Source organism: Grampus griseus (genome assembly GCF_964374135.1).
Source record: "Grampus griseus genome assembly, chromosome: 17".
NCBI classification, from domain to species: domain Eukaryota; kingdom Metazoa; phylum Chordata; class Mammalia; order Artiodactyla; family Delphinidae; genus Grampus; species Grampus griseus.
The window spans coordinates 52492099-52510330 of NC_139011.1; the positions used below are offsets into that span (position 1 = coordinate 52492099).

The window sequence follows — 18232 nt, forward strand, 5'->3', positions numbered from 1 at the left end:
TCCACCTATCACCGTTCTCTGGCATGGCATAAAAATGAACCCATTCGCCATTTCAGCCTTAACTCCCTTAAGGTCTTTCAAGGGACCCATATGAGAGCCAAATCAATTACTTGCTGGCCCCAAATGTGTCATATGTTTCATTCTGTCATGCCTTTGTTTTAATATCCCCTCAGAACAGAATGCCCTTCTCTACCAGCCAGAATTCTCCCCATCCTCCAGTTTAGTTCACCTTAAGCCAATTTATGTCATTAATTTATATGATTTCAGTATCCTTTCAGCAACCAATCTCACAAAAATAACATAGTTCTTGTCTGAAGTTTCTGGACTTTGAATATGTTTTATATTGGTGGACCCTGAGTTGCATCTGGAAAGACAGTTTGTGAATGACCTTGAATGACCACTTAAGAGCATAAACTTTATTTAGTATGTAACAGAAATGCTTTTTCATTTAAAACCCTCTATTATTTTAGTCATAATGTAATACAATTTTACTTGCAGCAATCTTTTAGATAATAATTTTGAATGATACTAATATTTATTACGTAAGTGTCATTCAATAGCATAGTTTAGATCCCTACCTATGGAGAACCATACATATAAACTATCCTAAATATGACTTTCATTCCTTAAAAAATAACAAGGACTGAAATTGGATCAAAATTCTACAACTACTCTCAGTAAACTCATGCCAATGTTTGACAATCTCTTGGAAGCCCTTCAGACTACCTGTAAAAGAGACACAATGTAACAAATTTCATCTACTGAACATTCATTACTCACAAAAGCAAATCAAGGAAACATAACATGTAGAATGAATCATTTTATAATGTATTAAATAAACTTTTAAAATTACATGTATAAAACACAACTAAAGATGCATAAGATGCTACATTACCCTGGAGGTAAAGGTTGTGGCCTCTCCCATGTGGTCGTTCGAGTGTTATGATCCACATAATAAGTTCTACCATGAGGATCTTTTCTCTGTTCCCACCTTCAATGAAAAAGCAAAAATAAAAGATAACAAACTAAGACAATCTGAAAAATGGTTCCTTCTTATAATCCAAAAAATTACAGATAAGTTTTACTTTAAAAGGTCACAGATATACATAAAATAAAGTTGTTTCTTTTTTCAATTATTGTGCTTTTTTTTAAAGAAGATATCTTTTTTAAAAAAATATTTATTTACATATGTATTTATTTAGTTGCACTGGGTCTTAGTTGTGGCAGGTGGGCTCCTCAGTTGTGGCTTGAGGGCTCCTCAGTTGAGGCTCACTGGCTCCTTAGTTGAGGCACGTAGGCTCCTTAGTTGTATCATGCGAACTCTTAGTTGAGACATGCATGTGGGATCTAGTTCCCTGACCAGGGATGGAACTCCAGCCCCCGGCATTGGGAGTGTGGAGTCTCAACCACTTCACCACCAGGGAAGTCCCTATTGTTGCCTTTTAAGTTCTTAATTATTCACCTTTCATCAACAGTACTGGCAACTCAGTAAGTACAGTTAGCAGAGGAAGACAGAATAATACGTAAAGTTTTTAAAAGTTACTAATTTACAGAATTCCAAATCATCAGAAAACAGAAATTCAATCAAGAGCAGAGGAACTTTCAGCCTAATATCATGCCCAGAGCACAAAATGTCAATGAAGTAATATCCATTTTTGCAATTTAGAAAATACACATCTAAAAGATTTTAGCAGAAATCTCCTTAAAGTATGTTGTGACACAGCTCCATGAAAATTCTTTCTTCTATCTGCATATAGTGTCTTCTTTTTGTGCACACTATCCCTCTCTTGTCTTTGGTAAGCCTCTGAGTTTATGGACATCCAATTTTATCTTTTTCTGTTCTATCTCAAAGACACTCAATCTCTGATTTTCCCCACCCTCATTTTCTCCTCTGTGATCCCTGTTTCTTCCTTTCCAGTCTTTCCTTAAAATGGTATAGAAGAAAAATTTTAAACATAAAAAATAAAAACCTGGTATTTCTGAGTTTAATATTCTTGTTTTCACCTGAAAGTAGAATAAATGGAAAATACTTTCCTTTCGCTTAAACACAAGGATCCAATTTAATTTGACTTCTTTTTGATTAGAGAGGCCTTTAATTTTTAAATTATTTTCCTACACAATGACCATATTAAAGTTATTCCCTAACAAGGTGTACACATACATACATATCTTAAATGGCATGCAAAAAATAATCATTTGTTTAAGCTGCATCTGACAAACATTGGCCACAACAAGCTTAAACAGTAACCATGAACAATAAAGATGCCCAAGTTCACAACCGATTCAGGATCATATAGATTATTAAAAGTATCTATTATGAAACAGTGGTATAAAATCCTACACTGGAACATTCATGCTACCCTGTAACTACAAAAATTTAGATATTCCTCATAAGTATTTTACTAAAAATAATAACTTGAAATTTCAGATTTAATTCATATGTTTTTATATAATAATAAATGTTCATGGGAAGGCAGGATTTAAATATGGAATTTCATTTTAAAGACATTTCTGGAATACCTAGGACACAAACCAGTGGGTTACTTATTTGTAGGAAAGCTTAACAGCCAAAAACAAATACCTACAAAATATATCAAGTTTCAAGAACTTCCTGATAATGGTACTTTTGCTATTTTTAGGTATTAATTCCTATAATCAGTTCTTGAATTTGTACTGCTATTCTATACCAAAAGTTCCTGGTTTCCAAACTTTCTTTACAAATACTCTTTACTACTTTTAATTTAGCTTTAATTTTTATCAAAATTATATATACTTTCACATACTATTTAATATATATCTCACAGTTATATAATTATGTAACCTCCACACAGTTTAAACAATCAGATAGTCTATGAGGCTCATTACAAAAAAACAATAGTGCCTACTGTCCCCTAATCTCATTTTCTACTCCCCAAAGGCAACATTTTCAACTGTTTTAACCAATTCTTTTAGTATTTACCTCTTTTTTCTTATTAACAAGCTTACTCTACTAATTTAATTTCAAGCATAATTTATTGATTTCTCACTATGAAAGGTGAAGCTGTAAGTCTCTTTCCTGCACAGATGTACGCATATACACTGTAACCTGGACCCTCCTTCCAACTGTTCCAAATACACACATATGCTGTGTCCTTCCCTTATAATTATTATGACTGTGTAAACCCTCCTGACAGCTGAGCTATGAACACACCATGATTTCTTTGTCTCCTTTCCTCCCATTTCCTTATTTTCTTCGTACTTATTAATTTAACTACAAATACTTTCTAGTTGCATAAATCTCCTCTCAAAATGTTCAAGCTCTGGGCTTCCCTGGTGGCGCAGTGGTTGAGAGTCCGTCTGCCAATGCAGGTGACGCGGGTTCGTACCCCGGTCCGGGAAGATCCCACATGCCACGGAGCGGCTGGGCCCGTGAGCCATGGCCGCTGAACCTGCGCGTCCGGAGCCTGTGCTCTGCAACAGGAGAGGCCACAACAGTGAGAGGCCCGCATACCACAAAAAAAAAAAAAAAAATTCAAGCTCATTGGGTATTTTATCAGTCACACCTGCCATCAAGCTTTCCTTTCATCATCTTGCTGGTAACTCCTTTCACTTGGATCCCCCGTCCTTCACTTTTATTTACCTAAATTTGGAGGAACAGGCATCCTGGTAGCCTCCTCAGAGAGTAAACTTACATGGGAAGTAAACTTTTGGAAACCCAGGATGTCTGAAATGTATTTATTCTGTGTGCACACTAACAGTGAGACTAGATCCAGAATTCTAGGCTGAATATAATTTCCCTCAGCATTTAAGGTATATTGTCTCCTAGCTTCTTGTGTTGATTCTGAGAAGTCTAATGCTTTATGAGATTTGAGGATTATGAGATTTGCTTTTTTCCATTTTTTTAAAATCTCTGGAAATGTTTATAATTTTTTCCTTTGGCCCCAATGTACTAAAATTTTCAAAACAAGTTATCTTAATATAGATTTATTTTCACTTATTATCCTGAGTTTTGGTGACCCCTTTCCATAAGAAGTTCCTCCTTCTTGTTTGTAAAAGGTGGGTTATTTTTGGTTATTTTGTTAAATATCTCCTATTTTCTCTTTCTGGAACTTCTCTTATCAGACCTTCTGAACTGGTCCTCTAATTTTTCTATTTTATTTCTTTTACTTTATAAATTTATGTTCTACTTTCTGGGAAATTCATTTACCTTTATTAGCCACATCTTCCAGAGAATTACATTTCCAAGAGCTTTTTACAAACCTCATTCTTCCTTAATATGTTACATCTACTCTTGTCCCTCTTAGAATATTAAAATAGTCTGTTTTCTTCAAGAGCATTTTCTAGGTTGTTTGTTTTGATCTTTACCCTTCACATTAAAAGCTTTCCCTCAGATGTCTAATGAGTAGGGCACCAAAAAAACTGACCAGGAGCTTTGTAGGTGGGGCTTGTGGATTGTGGAATTAATTGAAGGGCAATATAATGAGGCTACTTTGTTGGTGAACAAACAGATTATCAGTATTTTAGTCTTTGGGCAGCGGCGTGGGCGGGGCTTTGACAGAAGACACTTCCAGTCTCCTGGGTGGAATAGTAAAATCCTGGTTGTCAGTATTTTGGGATTTGGGTATGAAAGAAGGATGTGGGCTTGGAAATTCACTTATAACTTTATTCAATTATTAACATCATAAAGGTTCACTTATGTCCCCTAGTGTAGTACAGTACCTTGCCCTCAATTGTGCCTGGTGTTCCAAATGCAGAGAACCTCCAGAGAAGAAACCCCTAGGCAAGGTAGCAGTCCTAGCTGCAGGAAGGAAAAGTAGGGATTCATTTCTCAATGTGACTTTCAAACAATCTTGCTGTTTACAGTGCTGTCTTCACAGCCACTTCCAAAGGTATCTGATGCTGCCAATTCCTGGGCCTTCAGGGTGGAAGCCTGAAGGGAGCTTCAGGGGCTCCAATGCGTAGAACTGGCTTTCCCCACTGACAGGCCAGAATTCAGCTCTCTTGGATTTGCGAAGTCATCCTCCAGATGACTGCAACCTCATGAGCGACACTGCACAAAAGCACCCAGCTAAACCACTTCCAGATTCCTGAGCCTCAGAAACTGTGTAAGATTATGTTTGTTGTTGTAAATTGCTAAATTTTAGGGTACTCTGTTACACAGCAATAATTAATACAAAAGGAAATACTATAAACCCATTCAAAAGGATTAGGGTTAAGCCTACACATTTAGACGAAAAGCTTCACGAAGGTTGGGCCTTGATCTATATTGCTCATCAGTGTACTAATAGCACACAGCACAGTGTCTGCCACAGAAGAGATGCTTACTAAACATTTATTAATATTTGGTGAATGTGTGCACCTACTTGTACTGACATGGAAATATGACCAAGTTTTAAAAAGCAACTGAAAAATAGTATGTAGAGTGTGATTCCATTTTCTTAAAATAATTCTACAAGTCTTTGCAAAATAGTAATTCACATAGTTGCTCTTTATCCTTTTCACCTACTTTTATCCTTCCTCTCATAGAACCTGTCACTATCTGACATTATTGAGTAGGTTTTTAATGCAAGGCCACTGCTGGTCAGCCTGCTGTAACACTAGCTCCACAGCAGCAGAGTCTTGGGCTCTCTTGCCCCTCTGAACACCCAGTGCCTGGAACAATGACCGAGAGAAGCTCGCAAATATATGCCACTGGAATAATATTTAGACACCACTCTCTCTGTGGTAAGCTTAAGGGGTATTTTAAAAGTTTCTGTATCATTTAAATGTTTTATTTGGTCGTGTCTTAATTTTGTGATCAGAAACAAATTTTAAATTAGGGGACGGCTTCCCTGGTGGCGCAGTGGTTGAGAGTCCACCTGCCGATGCAGGGGACACGGGTTCGTGCCCCGGTCCGGGAAGATCCCACATGCCGTGGAGCGGCTGGGCCTGTGAGCCATGGCCACTGATCCTGAGCGTCTGGAGCCTGTGCTCCGCAACGGGAGAGGCCACAACAGTGGGAAGCCTGCGTGCCGCAAACAAACTCCTGTCATGCCCCACCCTGTCTTCCTGGGGTAGGGCATCCCAGGTCGTGGACATGCCATGTACCCAGTTGCCGTCTGCTGACAACGTTCTTGGGACAAAGAACTCCTGGCCCACAGGGGAGGAGCCTGGTCAGTTTCACCACCTGACCCAGTGACTCTAGGATCCCAGTGTGCTTTTCTCCCCTGCCCTGACAGCCGATTCACAGGAAGGCAGCTTGCTGAGTTTTTACTCCCAGAGTGAGAGTCTACCTTTGGGGGCATGACGGTTGCCAAGAATGAGTCCCCAGTGTGTGAGTGGTGACCAGAGCAATCCTTGGGCAGCAATGAGGAAGGAAGGTGCTGGCAGGGGAAAAAGGCGGTACCGGGATAAAGGGGCGTGGTCTCAGGCTTGATGTGGGAGACTCACAGTGATAGCCAACTAGAGCTGTACCCGGGGGTACTATAAAAGTGAAGAGCTGGAACTGGCCAGAGACTAGATTATCCCTGCAGTGGAAATTCATGAGTACCCCTCAACTAGTTGCAAATTACCAGGTCGACTGATGAGACTTCTCAATAGAATTCTTTAATTTCACGGGGATAAGTGCTAACTTATAACCGCTACACCTCACCTTCAACCATAATACTCTCCCTTCCTAGTATTCAGATGTAGCCTCCCTTTCTCATAAATTTCCAAAACCTACTGCTGAAGAAAGACCTTGTTAAAATAATAATAAATGTGGAAGAATTTTGTTAAATATATTACAATAAAAATGATAGAATTTAGTTGCTGAGTGGGTAACTACTGGTTTCAAACTTGGATAATGGGGTAGGTGGTAAGACTTGCCTTCTCATAAACCACGACCAACAGTTGCCCCTCTCTCCTGTATGGCTTGCCAATCTCTCTCCTGGCTCCTGCCCATCAGCAACTGACCACCCTTAGGTCACTGCCATTTTTTAAAACAAAAAACTACTCCTCAATACTGTATCTTTTCTTGCTCACCTCTACCAAACACTCCTCTCTCCCTGTGTGTTCACAGGGAAAAAGTTTTATGCATTAGTTCTCACTCTTTCAAAGAGTTTTCTATCACACTTCCATCCCTTCCATTCACTCCATCACACAGCAGTCTGAATACAGCTCTATTTCCCAGAAATCATTCTGTCAGAGATCAACAATAAATAATCTCTTTGTTGTTAAATGCAATGGGTGCCTTTCAGTTACCTTACTTGAATTTTCAGTAGCTTTTGACCTTGTTACCATTTCCTCCGAATTATTTACAAGCCAGGGCCTTTGCCCAATTGCTCACTCACTCAAAATCATTTAATCAAGCACGAATTCACTTATAAATATTTATTGAGTACCTGCTACATGGCAGGCATAGTTTTAGGCATGAGGAATACAGAAATGGACAAAATAAAGCCCCCTTTTCAGTCTAGTGGAGAGAAAACTGACAAAAACACACAAATGTATGTCTCATGGTGATTTAAGTGTTATAAAGAAAAGTAATACAAATAACATCATGCTGATTAAAAGAACCCTAGTCAAAAGAGTACATACTTATTCTATTTATGTTAAGTTCTACAACAGGGAAAACTAATCTATAATCTATTGTGGGAAAAAGCTTTTAAGGAGCAACAGTGGCTGCCCCGCTCCAAGTAGGGACAGGGACTGACTGAAAGCTTGAGAGAACTTTCTGAGGTGATGATAATACTCTAATCTTAATAAAGGAGTGACAAATGAGCATTTGTCAAAACTCATCAAAATGGCACATTTAAGACTCATGCATTTCCTTCTATGTAAACTTTACCAAAAAATCTTTAAGCAAATATTGAATTCTAGTTAATGATATGCAAGCCGAAGTTTTGAGGGGCAAAATGTACTGGTATCTGCAACTTAGTTATCAGGAAATTATATTTAAACATTAGACAAATGGAGAGATGAAGAGATGTGTTATAAAGCAGGCAGAGTAAAATGTCAACTACAGAACCTAGTGGTAGATAGATATATGGGTGTTCACTGTAAAATTCTTTAAATTTTTCTGCATGTTTGTAAATTTTCGTAACAGAAGGTTGGGAGAAAATAAGGCAGGGGATGGGGGTTCAGAGGGACCTGATTTGGACAGAGGGAATCGGGAAAGGCCTCTGGAGCAAGGTAACATTTGAGCAGAGACACGCAGATATCTGAGGAATAACAGTCCGCACAACAGTCAGAGTACAAGCAAAGAAAGGGCTCTAGGCAAGACGGCGCTTGGCATAACACTCACTCGGGCTGGAATACGCTTCCTTCAGAACACTCGTGATTCTAGCACCTACGACTGTACTGTGTAGTTAGCCACGTAAGTTACCCAAGAGCGGACACACGGGAACTAAGAAGATTGTTGCGGAAAGAGGGAAGATGACGCGGATTGGAAACTGCTGGCTCAGATGGTCACACAAGCCAAATGCTGCATAAGCCAGAGGGGTCACCCTTGCCTCCAGCCTCCGACTCTACCTCCCACAGCTAATTACCACACCCATCGTAACGTCGCCCCAGGAGACTAGCATCTACCTTAGTGCAGGCTGTTTTTACTTCTCACCTGGATTAGTAGCATCTCAACCTTCTAGGTAACAGCTCACAGAGTAAGAATACACTTTACATAAATGCCTCTGTTCACCCTAGACTGCTATTTACCTACAGATTTTACACACATAAGCACACATCAGAAAAACAAACTTTCCCAAAACAGTGTTTACCTAACACACTTCAGTTTTCTATTCTAGTCCATGTTGACTTACTTTATTATGTTTTCAAATGCTGGTCACAATCTATTAATAGGCTGCAACTTGCAATTTGAAAATCACTCATCTAGATCCCTACAAAATTCTCCTAATGCAAAGATCACATACAGTGGCTACAGGCATGCTGAAGCATGTACTTGGCCACACAGAATTAAGTTTATGTACTTACCACTTTAAACAGGAATATGCCCACTTCTCTCATGTATGAAACAACCTAGCTGCTATTCTAGCTTGTCCCTTAACTCCTAATCTGTCTATACCACTCCTAGAATAATTTTACTAAAATGAAAATATGACTGTGGCACTCCCCTGCTTAAAATTCTTTAATGTTTATTCATGGTTTTCAGGAAAAAACTCCCAAACTTTTAGCAGGTATACAAAATTCTTCAGAGAACTGTTTATTCTTCAGTACTACATAGCTTGCTTCCTCCAACGCTCAACTCAAGCTGTAACAAAATACCATTTCCTGAGTTCAGTTTACTCGTTTATGGATATTAGAAATCCGAATGTGCAGTTAGCGCCACTAAGAATGAAATCTTTCACCACTTGTGCCTCCATTATTGCTGTGCTAACTCCTACGCCTCTTTCAGAAATCCACTCAAGGGTCACCTCTTCCAGAAAGTACTCTTTATCTCAGTATAGCAGGTTACTCCCCACTAACTTCCCTCTACATATGTTCCCTCCCACAGCACCCTAAACTTACACACCTCTTGCTTAGCTTTAATTGAACTGTATAGACAATGACTATTTATTTATCTTTACCCCCCCAACAGATCATGAGGTTCTTGACAGTAAGAAGAGCTTCTTATATATTGGTGTCATAATGGCAGACACATGAGACTAAGATAAATGACTAAGTTGCCAAAGACAGAAGACAAAGGGAAAATGAGAGATTTTTGAGAGGAAAGGGAAGAAATGCTTGCAGGAAGCAGTGGAGATTTCCGGTAAGTAGAAAAAAATAAGCTCAGAGAAAGCTCTGGTCTGGATATATAGATTTAATAGTTAAAATGATGGGAGAGTATAAGATTCAACAGAGGCAGCACATTCAGGAGAAGACCAAAGGCTGAAACCACGATTAGGCAACAGGCAAAATCAGATGAGCCAGTAAAGAGCACTGAGAAAAAACAGTTCAGAAAGTAAGAAAGGGTATGGACACAGTGACTGTGATGAACAAATGATGGCAATGAGGTAGAGACCTCTAGAGGTGCAGTTTCCACAGCTAGAGAGCAGAAATTCTAACTGCTGTAAGCTGTGCAGGACAGCACTGTATACACCGTACTTTCATCACAGCATTCTCAAACTGTATTGTATGTATGTTTAAAAACCTGAGCCACTAAACAAGCTTCTTGGAGGCAGAGACAATCGATCATTAATTTAACATACCCGGATGGCAGAGTTTCTGTGTTGGCATTTCCAGACTGCTGCCGGACAGGTTCCACACAGACATCTGGCTGTCTTAATTTGGCTGCTTCGAAGGCAGAGCTACTTCCAGAACTGGAGGTAGAAGGATCTAATGTACTTCTAGCTTCAGACCCAAATGCTGCACTGTTAGAAAGAATACATTCATTGTTTTCTGAGGAGGTCAGTATTTCTTGAACTGGAGGATCTTCGACAGTAGTACTAGTGCAATTTGAAGACAAGGCGGTTTCTCCAGATACTATTGCAGTACCCGTGGTGGAAGCATTATCAGTTGGTGCAGATGAGGATGATTCTCCATTAACTGAAAGGGGAAAATTAGTAAGATGATCTATCAAGGAATGACAAAGCAACCAGTTAACCCATCAATTACATTTATTCAGAGCCTAATTTATACTGAGCAACATATCAGGTATGGACAGAAATAAGACAGACAATAATTTTTGTTGTTCACATTTTAGAGATGAACGTTAAAATAATAAAACTTAAGACTATATATATATATATGTATATATATACATATATATATATATATGTATACGTATATACCAATAACCCTAACTTAGAGAAAGAGAAAACAACATGAACAAACGTTTTTCCTCCAAAGAATCAATTCTGAATATCTGCATGGGTTATATAAAAACCTTAAAATGACCCCATTCAAGCTCCCTTTCCTATGCAAAATGCAGCTAATAGCAAAGGAACTCTTGCCAAATATAAAGTGGCATTAATTCTTAAGAAAGTACTACAGGGGACTACAAAAAGATCCAGGAACTCGTTCTACACTTGCTAAAGAAATAACCCAGCACTGGGATCCAGCGATATAATTTTCTTTATTTTCATTTTAAATGTGATTCATCCATTTCAAGTACGTGTCACTATAAAAGTGAGTCAAATTAAAACTGGAAAGAGAATAAATTATTGAACAAAATCTATTAGAAAATCACACATCAAAGTTTTAACTGAAACAGAAAAGGGAGACATAATTAAGAGTAATGGAACGTTCAGGTGGATTTTTAAAGAAAGAGATTTAAATAGTGGGAAGGACAGAAACGAGTACTATTAAAGGAATCAAACAGTAAGCACAAAAAACAACAGAACCAATGAAGTTCTGTACCAACTACAGGGGAGAGTAGCTTTGGGAGAAAAAAAATCAATAACAAAATATAAAAAATAAAATGTTTATAGTGCTACCGGTACTCAACACTGTTAGATAACATGAAGAAAAGAAAAGAGAATGTGCAGAGAGACTAAATTCTGGGTCTCTTACATGATGTTCAGAATTGATATATGATAGTCAAAGTGAATTTACTTATTTAATTTTCACTCTTCAACAATGCAGAAATTAATTTCCAAAAAAAGAAAAGATTAGCAATAGTATTTTCAAAGCAAAATAACACTAAATGGGAAAAGAGTAATATTTGACAAAAGACAATCCAGTCCAATAAGAAAGAATCATAAACTCTTAGGCTTACTAAAACATAGCACATGCTACACAAACTGTTAAAAACAGAGGAAGAAAATTAATTATTAAATAGCACCTTTCAGTTGTTCAAGGCAAAAACTTCTCTCCTACAACAATTCAACTGCAAGTGCTCTCAGCTCTTCTCTCCGTCTACACCACTACCCTTCTGTCCACCGTTCCTTGTTTACTCTACTGCAATAGCGTCCTAATTGGTCTGCCTGCTTCCTCTCCGGTCCAACTCCAATCCATTCTCCAAACAGCAGCCAAAATAATCTTATAAAAGCATACACAGATGTTTTCACGCCGTAATTAAACATACCCATTACAACCAGAATAAATTCCAAACTCTTTACCACAGCTCATGACAAAGACTCTACACAGTCTACTCCACAGGTACACCTGACTTCTCAAAATGGTCTCCTTTCTGTTCCTTGAATAGAACAAACGCCCTCCCATTCAGGGACGTGCACTTGCTGTTCCCACCGTCTCAGAATAGCTCCTGACTAGCTGCTTCTTATCACACAGAGTCCAGACTCAACCGCTCCTTCAGAAAGGCAGTGCTGGGGTATCTTACTTAATGCTGAACCTGCCCCACCGTCCCTCCAGGCTACATATTAGACTGTTTTCTCACGTTCTGAAATATTTTATTTGTTTTTATTTCTTTTTTATTGAGTTCAGAATGCAAACACTGTCAGACTTGTTCACTTTTGTATTTTCAACAGTTACAACATGCCTGGCATACTAAAACAATAAATGTTAAATAAAGACAAATCACAGAGAAAAAAGTGAACATACCTCTGTCAAAACTAGGCAGATAAAAAGAGCATTAGTAGAAATATTAAGTATATGAAGGATTTAATAACACAGTCAATACACCTGTTCTAAATTACAGGGTTAGAGAGGTAGTTTTGAGTTTCCATTATATATATATTCCATCCAAACAATCTAAGAATTCTTAGAAAAAAATGACATGTAAGAGACCAAAGGAAAATCCCAATTCTATAATCAGAAGGTGACATTCTGACTATAATTCAATAAAACTAGAAACAAAACAAAATACAACTTATTGAAATGTTTACTAAAAGTCTGGCAGAGTTTGTTAAACATTTTTTTAAGGATTATCTTATTTAACAGAACAATGCTATGAGGCAGATACCAGCATTATTCCCATTTTACTGGTGAGAAAATTGATGCTTATATGTCCATAAAAATGACAGTTCTCCCCCACCCACAATCAATTTTGCTTAGAAGATTAAAAAGAAAACTAATTATTAAGTTAAAGAAAAAAAAATAATGAAATCACAAACTTTAGGGAAACTAAGGGCAATGAAAATATTTGTATCAAATATTTGACATGGCAAAAGAAGTATCCAAGGATATAAGAACAAATAGCAATAAATGAGCTTAGCATTCAATTCCAGAGCTAGGGGAAAATGGTAGAAGGAAAGGAATTAAAGGAACAATAGATCAGAATTTCCTAACTTACCTGATCAGAATCAGTTGGGATCTTATAAAAAGTACAGGTCTCAGTTTCCATTCTAGAATTACTGAATCTCTAGGGGAATTCTCTAGGGAAGGGGCTGGGAATCTGTATTTTTAACAAATGCTTCAGATGAATTCTTACCAGAAAAGTTGGAGAAACCATGAAATAAACGTTTCCAAATTTTATAAAGAAAAATATAGTTTGGAATACCATGTACAACTTTATATCAACAAGTCTAAACTATATTAACTAAACTCACTCAGGAGAAAGAAAAATTGAAAAGATGAGAGTAGAAATGGAAAAGGTGATGAAAGATCTAATACTATCCTTCCAAAAGGCACCAGGCTCAGTTAGTTTTTTGAAGCCTTCAATGAACAGATTACCCCCATGTTGTCTGACGTGTGATAGTACATTGGTAGAGAAAAAGAAAAAAGGAGTTCCTTAATTTATTCTGCAAGGGTAATATAACCCTAAAACTGAAACTGAATAAGTTAAAAGATGGCTCGATATAAGGAAATTGGGCTTCCAATTGGTGGCGCAGTGGTTGAGAGTCCGCCTGCCGATGCAGGGGACATGGGTTCGTGCCCCGGTCCGGGAAGATCCCACATGCCGCGGAGTGGCTGGGCCTGTGAGCCACGGCCACTAAGCCTGCACGTCCAGAGCCTGTGCTCCGCAACGGGAGAGGCCACAACAGTGACAGGCCCGCGTACCACAGAAAAAAAAAAAAAAAAAAGATGGAATATCAGGAATAGGAGCCGGTTTTTTTCTTTGCTTTTTGGTTTTTCTTGGCCGCAAGCCTTGTGGGATCTTAGTTCCCCGACCAGGGATCAAATAGGGCCCCGGCAGTGAGAGCGCCGAATCCTAACCACTGGACCGCCCAGAAATTCCCAATAGGAGCTATTTTAACTGGTCTGTTCTTAATTTAGAGACAATCCTGAATAATCTAAAATGTTTCCTTTTCCCTTTTGCTAATAAATCTGAGGCAAATGTTCTTACCAGAAAGGATACCAGAATCAGAAAATAAATGCATTCTGCTCACTAATTTCACCCTGTTTATCTGTGTTTATCTTCTCTGCATTTTCCAGACACCTTAAATTAATGACTAATAAGTCTACTTATTGTGGGTACTTAGGATCTTTAAGTCTATCTTTTTTAAAAAAAGGGCAGCATTAATAAATTACATTTTCAAAAAACCATTCATGTCCGTTCCCACATTTACAAAATCTCACCAAATGCATGGTAAATATCCCCCCAATCTTGGGTATAAATATACAATAGTCTTATCTATAAACCCATCTATTTTCATTTAATTACTAAATTACTTCCTTACATGTTTCTACTTTTTAATACTTTCCCATAAATAGATGAAGGAAAGAATATAGGCTCCGGAATGAAAAAAATAGGATTCCAACTCTAGCCCCAAGACATACGCTAGTAATCTGAAGCAAGTCCTAAGATTTGAGTTTCAAGAAATTCATCTGGGGCTTCCCTGGTGGCGCAGTGGTTGAGAGTCCGCCTGCCATGCAGGGGACATGGGTTTGTGCCCCGGTCCGGGAGGGTCCCACATGCCGCGGAGCGGCTGGGCCCGTGAGGCATGGCCACGGAGCCTGCGCGTCTGGAGCCTGTGCTCCGCTGCGGGGGAGGCCACAACAGTGAGAGGCCCGAGTATCGCAAAAAAAAAAAAGAAAGAAATTCATCTGAGTTAATTTATAAAGATCAAACAAAAAATGATTTATGAATATTACAGCTGAATCCATCGAAAGACAGGATTATAGAAAAAAGTCTTCCTTAGGCAGTCCTTCTATAATAGAATAACAGTTACTCTTAGAAAATATAAAACTTTTGGAGAGTTACATCAGCTCACAGTACATTTTACTACTAAGTTATGTGCCAAGAAGTAAATATTTGTATGGTAAAAGGTTAGGAACCATTCATTACTAACAAATCAATGAATTCCCTCAAGTTCTTTTAGAAATATATTCTATATTATGAATTAAATAGTATTTTTTGTAGCATACAGCCTAAGAATCTAGCTATCAAGTAAGTACTTGCTTAGTGAAATGTGTGGTTATTTCTAAACTAATACATTTTTGGAATATCTTCCTAAATAATCTAGAAAAATTCAAATTACTAGAAAAAATTGCAGGTATTGCAATCTTCACGTTCATTTTATAAAACTGAAGATTAAGAAAGATTGTACGATAAGAAAAGTACAGGTATAGATAATAAAATTTAATTTCATTTTCATTTAAACAATGTGTCATAAGCAGCCATGCTTACCAGTGTCATTGGCAGGCTCAGATGTGAGTGGTTTTGGAGCTGGTGTGTTTTGGGGTCTGGCAGCAACCTGAGATGGAGATGAAGGTGTGTTGTCTCCATTAATTACATATGAACAGCATGAGTTTTGTACTACAGTGTTTGTAGGTACGTGATTATCTATTCCATTAGTACCTTCAGCAGCCAACCTATAAAAAAAAAAAAGAAAAAAAGCCTTACTTCAATGAATTAAGTACAATTAAATAACCTATCTATTTATTTATTTTTGGCCACGTTGGGTTTCCATTGCTGCGTGTGGGCTTTCTCTAGTTGCGGCGAGCGGGGGTTACTCTTCGTTGCAGTGCATGGGTTCCTCATTGCAGTGGCTTCTCTTGTTGCGGAGCACAGGCTCTAGGCACAGAGGCTTCAGTAGTTGTGGTGCACGGGCTTAGTTGCTCTGCGGCACGTGGGATCTTCCTGGACCAGAGCTCAAACCTGTGTCCCCCGCATTGGCAGGCGGACTCCCAACCACTGTGCCACCAGGGAAGTCCACAATTAAATAACTTTTCATCAGAAGTTTCATAAGAAATATTTACCAAGCTCTTAACATTGAAGCAAAATGATAGGTATAAAAGGTAATGAACAAAAGATACCCTGATTACTTTTCTAACAGGTTATTTTTTACATTTTATTACATACTTTGCTATATTAAAGTTTAAATTACTTTCGGTTCTAAGTGTATACACACTATAAGATAAATGTATCAATATATTGAGATATACAAATATACTAAGTCAAAATGAATTCAGTCCCTCAAACCAATGTTCAATTTGTACATTTTAAATAGTCTTAAATAGACTTAAATAGGCTTAAGAATATTAATATTTATTTTAAAATGCTCTGAAAGTATTTTCAAAAAGGTCATGAAACTTATAAAAATCAATTCCAAACTGTTTATTGGAATTTTATTGAATACTGAAAGACCAAAAAATTCTTAAAAAATTGATCACAAGTTATTATGTACTAGCACTAAAATAATGAGTACATGATGATCAGAAAAAGCGAAATATTATATCCCAGAGTTAGAAGAATTTACAGTGCATTCATACTACAATAAATGTATCTACAACTACAAAATCAAACACTTTGGCAGGGAGTTAGGCAATACCATGTAAGTGACCAAGAGAGCTTTTCCATATACACAGGTCACCCTGGATCTCTTCTCCAGAGAGCAGCCTTAATTTTTAAAAAAATATAAATCAGATCACATCTCAGTTGTTTGTCCCACCCCATCTATCTCTCTGATCTATTTCTCTCCAAGTTCTTCCTTGCCCACCTTGCAGGAGACATACTAGTAAATTAATTTTATATGAAAATCATGCTGAAAAGTCTTCAAATGTTTACTATAAATTATTAGACACAGGGAGTAAAATTATAATGACTTAGAAGATTATCAAAGAAAGGTTAAATATATTCTAGAGTTATAAGAGTCTGCAGAGCATAAATTAACTAGAAATAGGGTCTTTTTACTTGTTATTTCCTCTGTCTGGAATGCTCTTCCCTGAAATCTCTCCATGGATGGTACATTTTTGGCCTTTTAATTTTAGTTCGAATGGCACTTCCTCAGAGATGATCCCCTGACATTTCTCTTTAAAACAGGCTTCTTTACATTCCTGTCACCCTGTCCTGTGTTTCAATGACTTCATAGTTCTTATTGCTATCTCCAATTAGCTAATTTATTTCTTCACTTGTTTACTGACTACCTCTATCCCACCAAAATGAAAATTTCACAGGAACAGGACTGTATCCTTAGTGCCTAGACTAGTGTCTGGCACCAAACAGGCACTCAGTAAGTATCTGGACGATAAACGATACTTTCCCTTGTCACCTACATATTTGGAATGAGATGTGTTGAGGAACTTCAGGCAGGTGAGGTTTTGAAAAATTTCCCAAGTGATTTTGATTTGTACACCCCTCCCAAGACACCCAGCAAGGATCAGTGATCTGGCAGTCCAAGTAAAAGAACCCAACTCAAGTTCTCCTGGTGCTTGTAGAACTAATCTTTGATTCAAAATGTGTTACTATACAATAAACAATATTAGGTTTTAGCTTGGTAGTGATTCAAGCTCCTTTATCCATCTAAAATTGTATTTCAAAAATTATTAAGAACAGATATATATATGTACATATATATAGATGCACACACGCTAATGCATTTTAATCTACCTGTTGTACCCTTTCAGTCCTGAATTTTCTCAGTGTAAATTATAATGTGGATACTAAATAAATTTAAGCCAAATATATATTCAGAAGACATACTGATCTGTTCAAGTGCTCTATGAAAATCATTTAATGGCAATTTAGGAGTAATATTAGTAACTGCAGATTAATGAAAGTCACACTTTGTCATATACTGGCATGCTTTTTCAAATGCAACAAGTCAATTTTACAGCAATATATTTTCAGGTGTTCATTCCACTATATTTGAGCTATTACATGCTTTTATTCTAATACAAATTATTTCAAACAGGAAGTCTCTATTAACTGTCATCAAATGTGAACATATGGGAATCACAGAGATGGCAGAATGATCTCTGAGGGGAGACCGCAATCTGTGCACCATCTATCTTCTAGTGATTACAGGAAGCTGCCAATTCAGACAGCAATAAGATGACCATTTCCCCACATTATCTGACTCTATTTACTGATAAAATATGCCTAAATACAGATTTTTAAAATACATTTCCAATAAAAAAGAATGAAGTTCTGACACTTGCTACAACATGGATGAACCTTATGCTAAGTAAAAGAAGCCAGTAACAAAATATCATATATTATATGATACCATTTACAAGA

At 37.5% G+C, this 18232-nt stretch overlaps 1 protein-coding gene across 2 annotated transcripts in view; it reads right to left on the reverse strand.

Annotated features, from left to right (window-relative positions):
* Positions 1-18232, reverse strand: part of WWP1 (WW domain containing E3 ubiquitin protein ligase 1) — a 115198-nt gene that overhangs the window by 42976 nt on the left and 53990 nt on the right. For both annotated transcript variants that reach the window (XM_082674618.1, XM_082674619.1), the window contains exons 8-10: positions 15401-15585; positions 10140-10476; positions 896-991 (exon numbers count right to left, since the gene is read on the reverse strand). In XM_082674618.1, coding sequence (XP_082530744.1) covers positions 896-991; positions 10140-10476; positions 15401-15585 — 618 coding nt within the window. The remainder of the gene's footprint in view (positions 1-895; positions 992-10139; positions 10477-15400; positions 15586-18232) is intronic.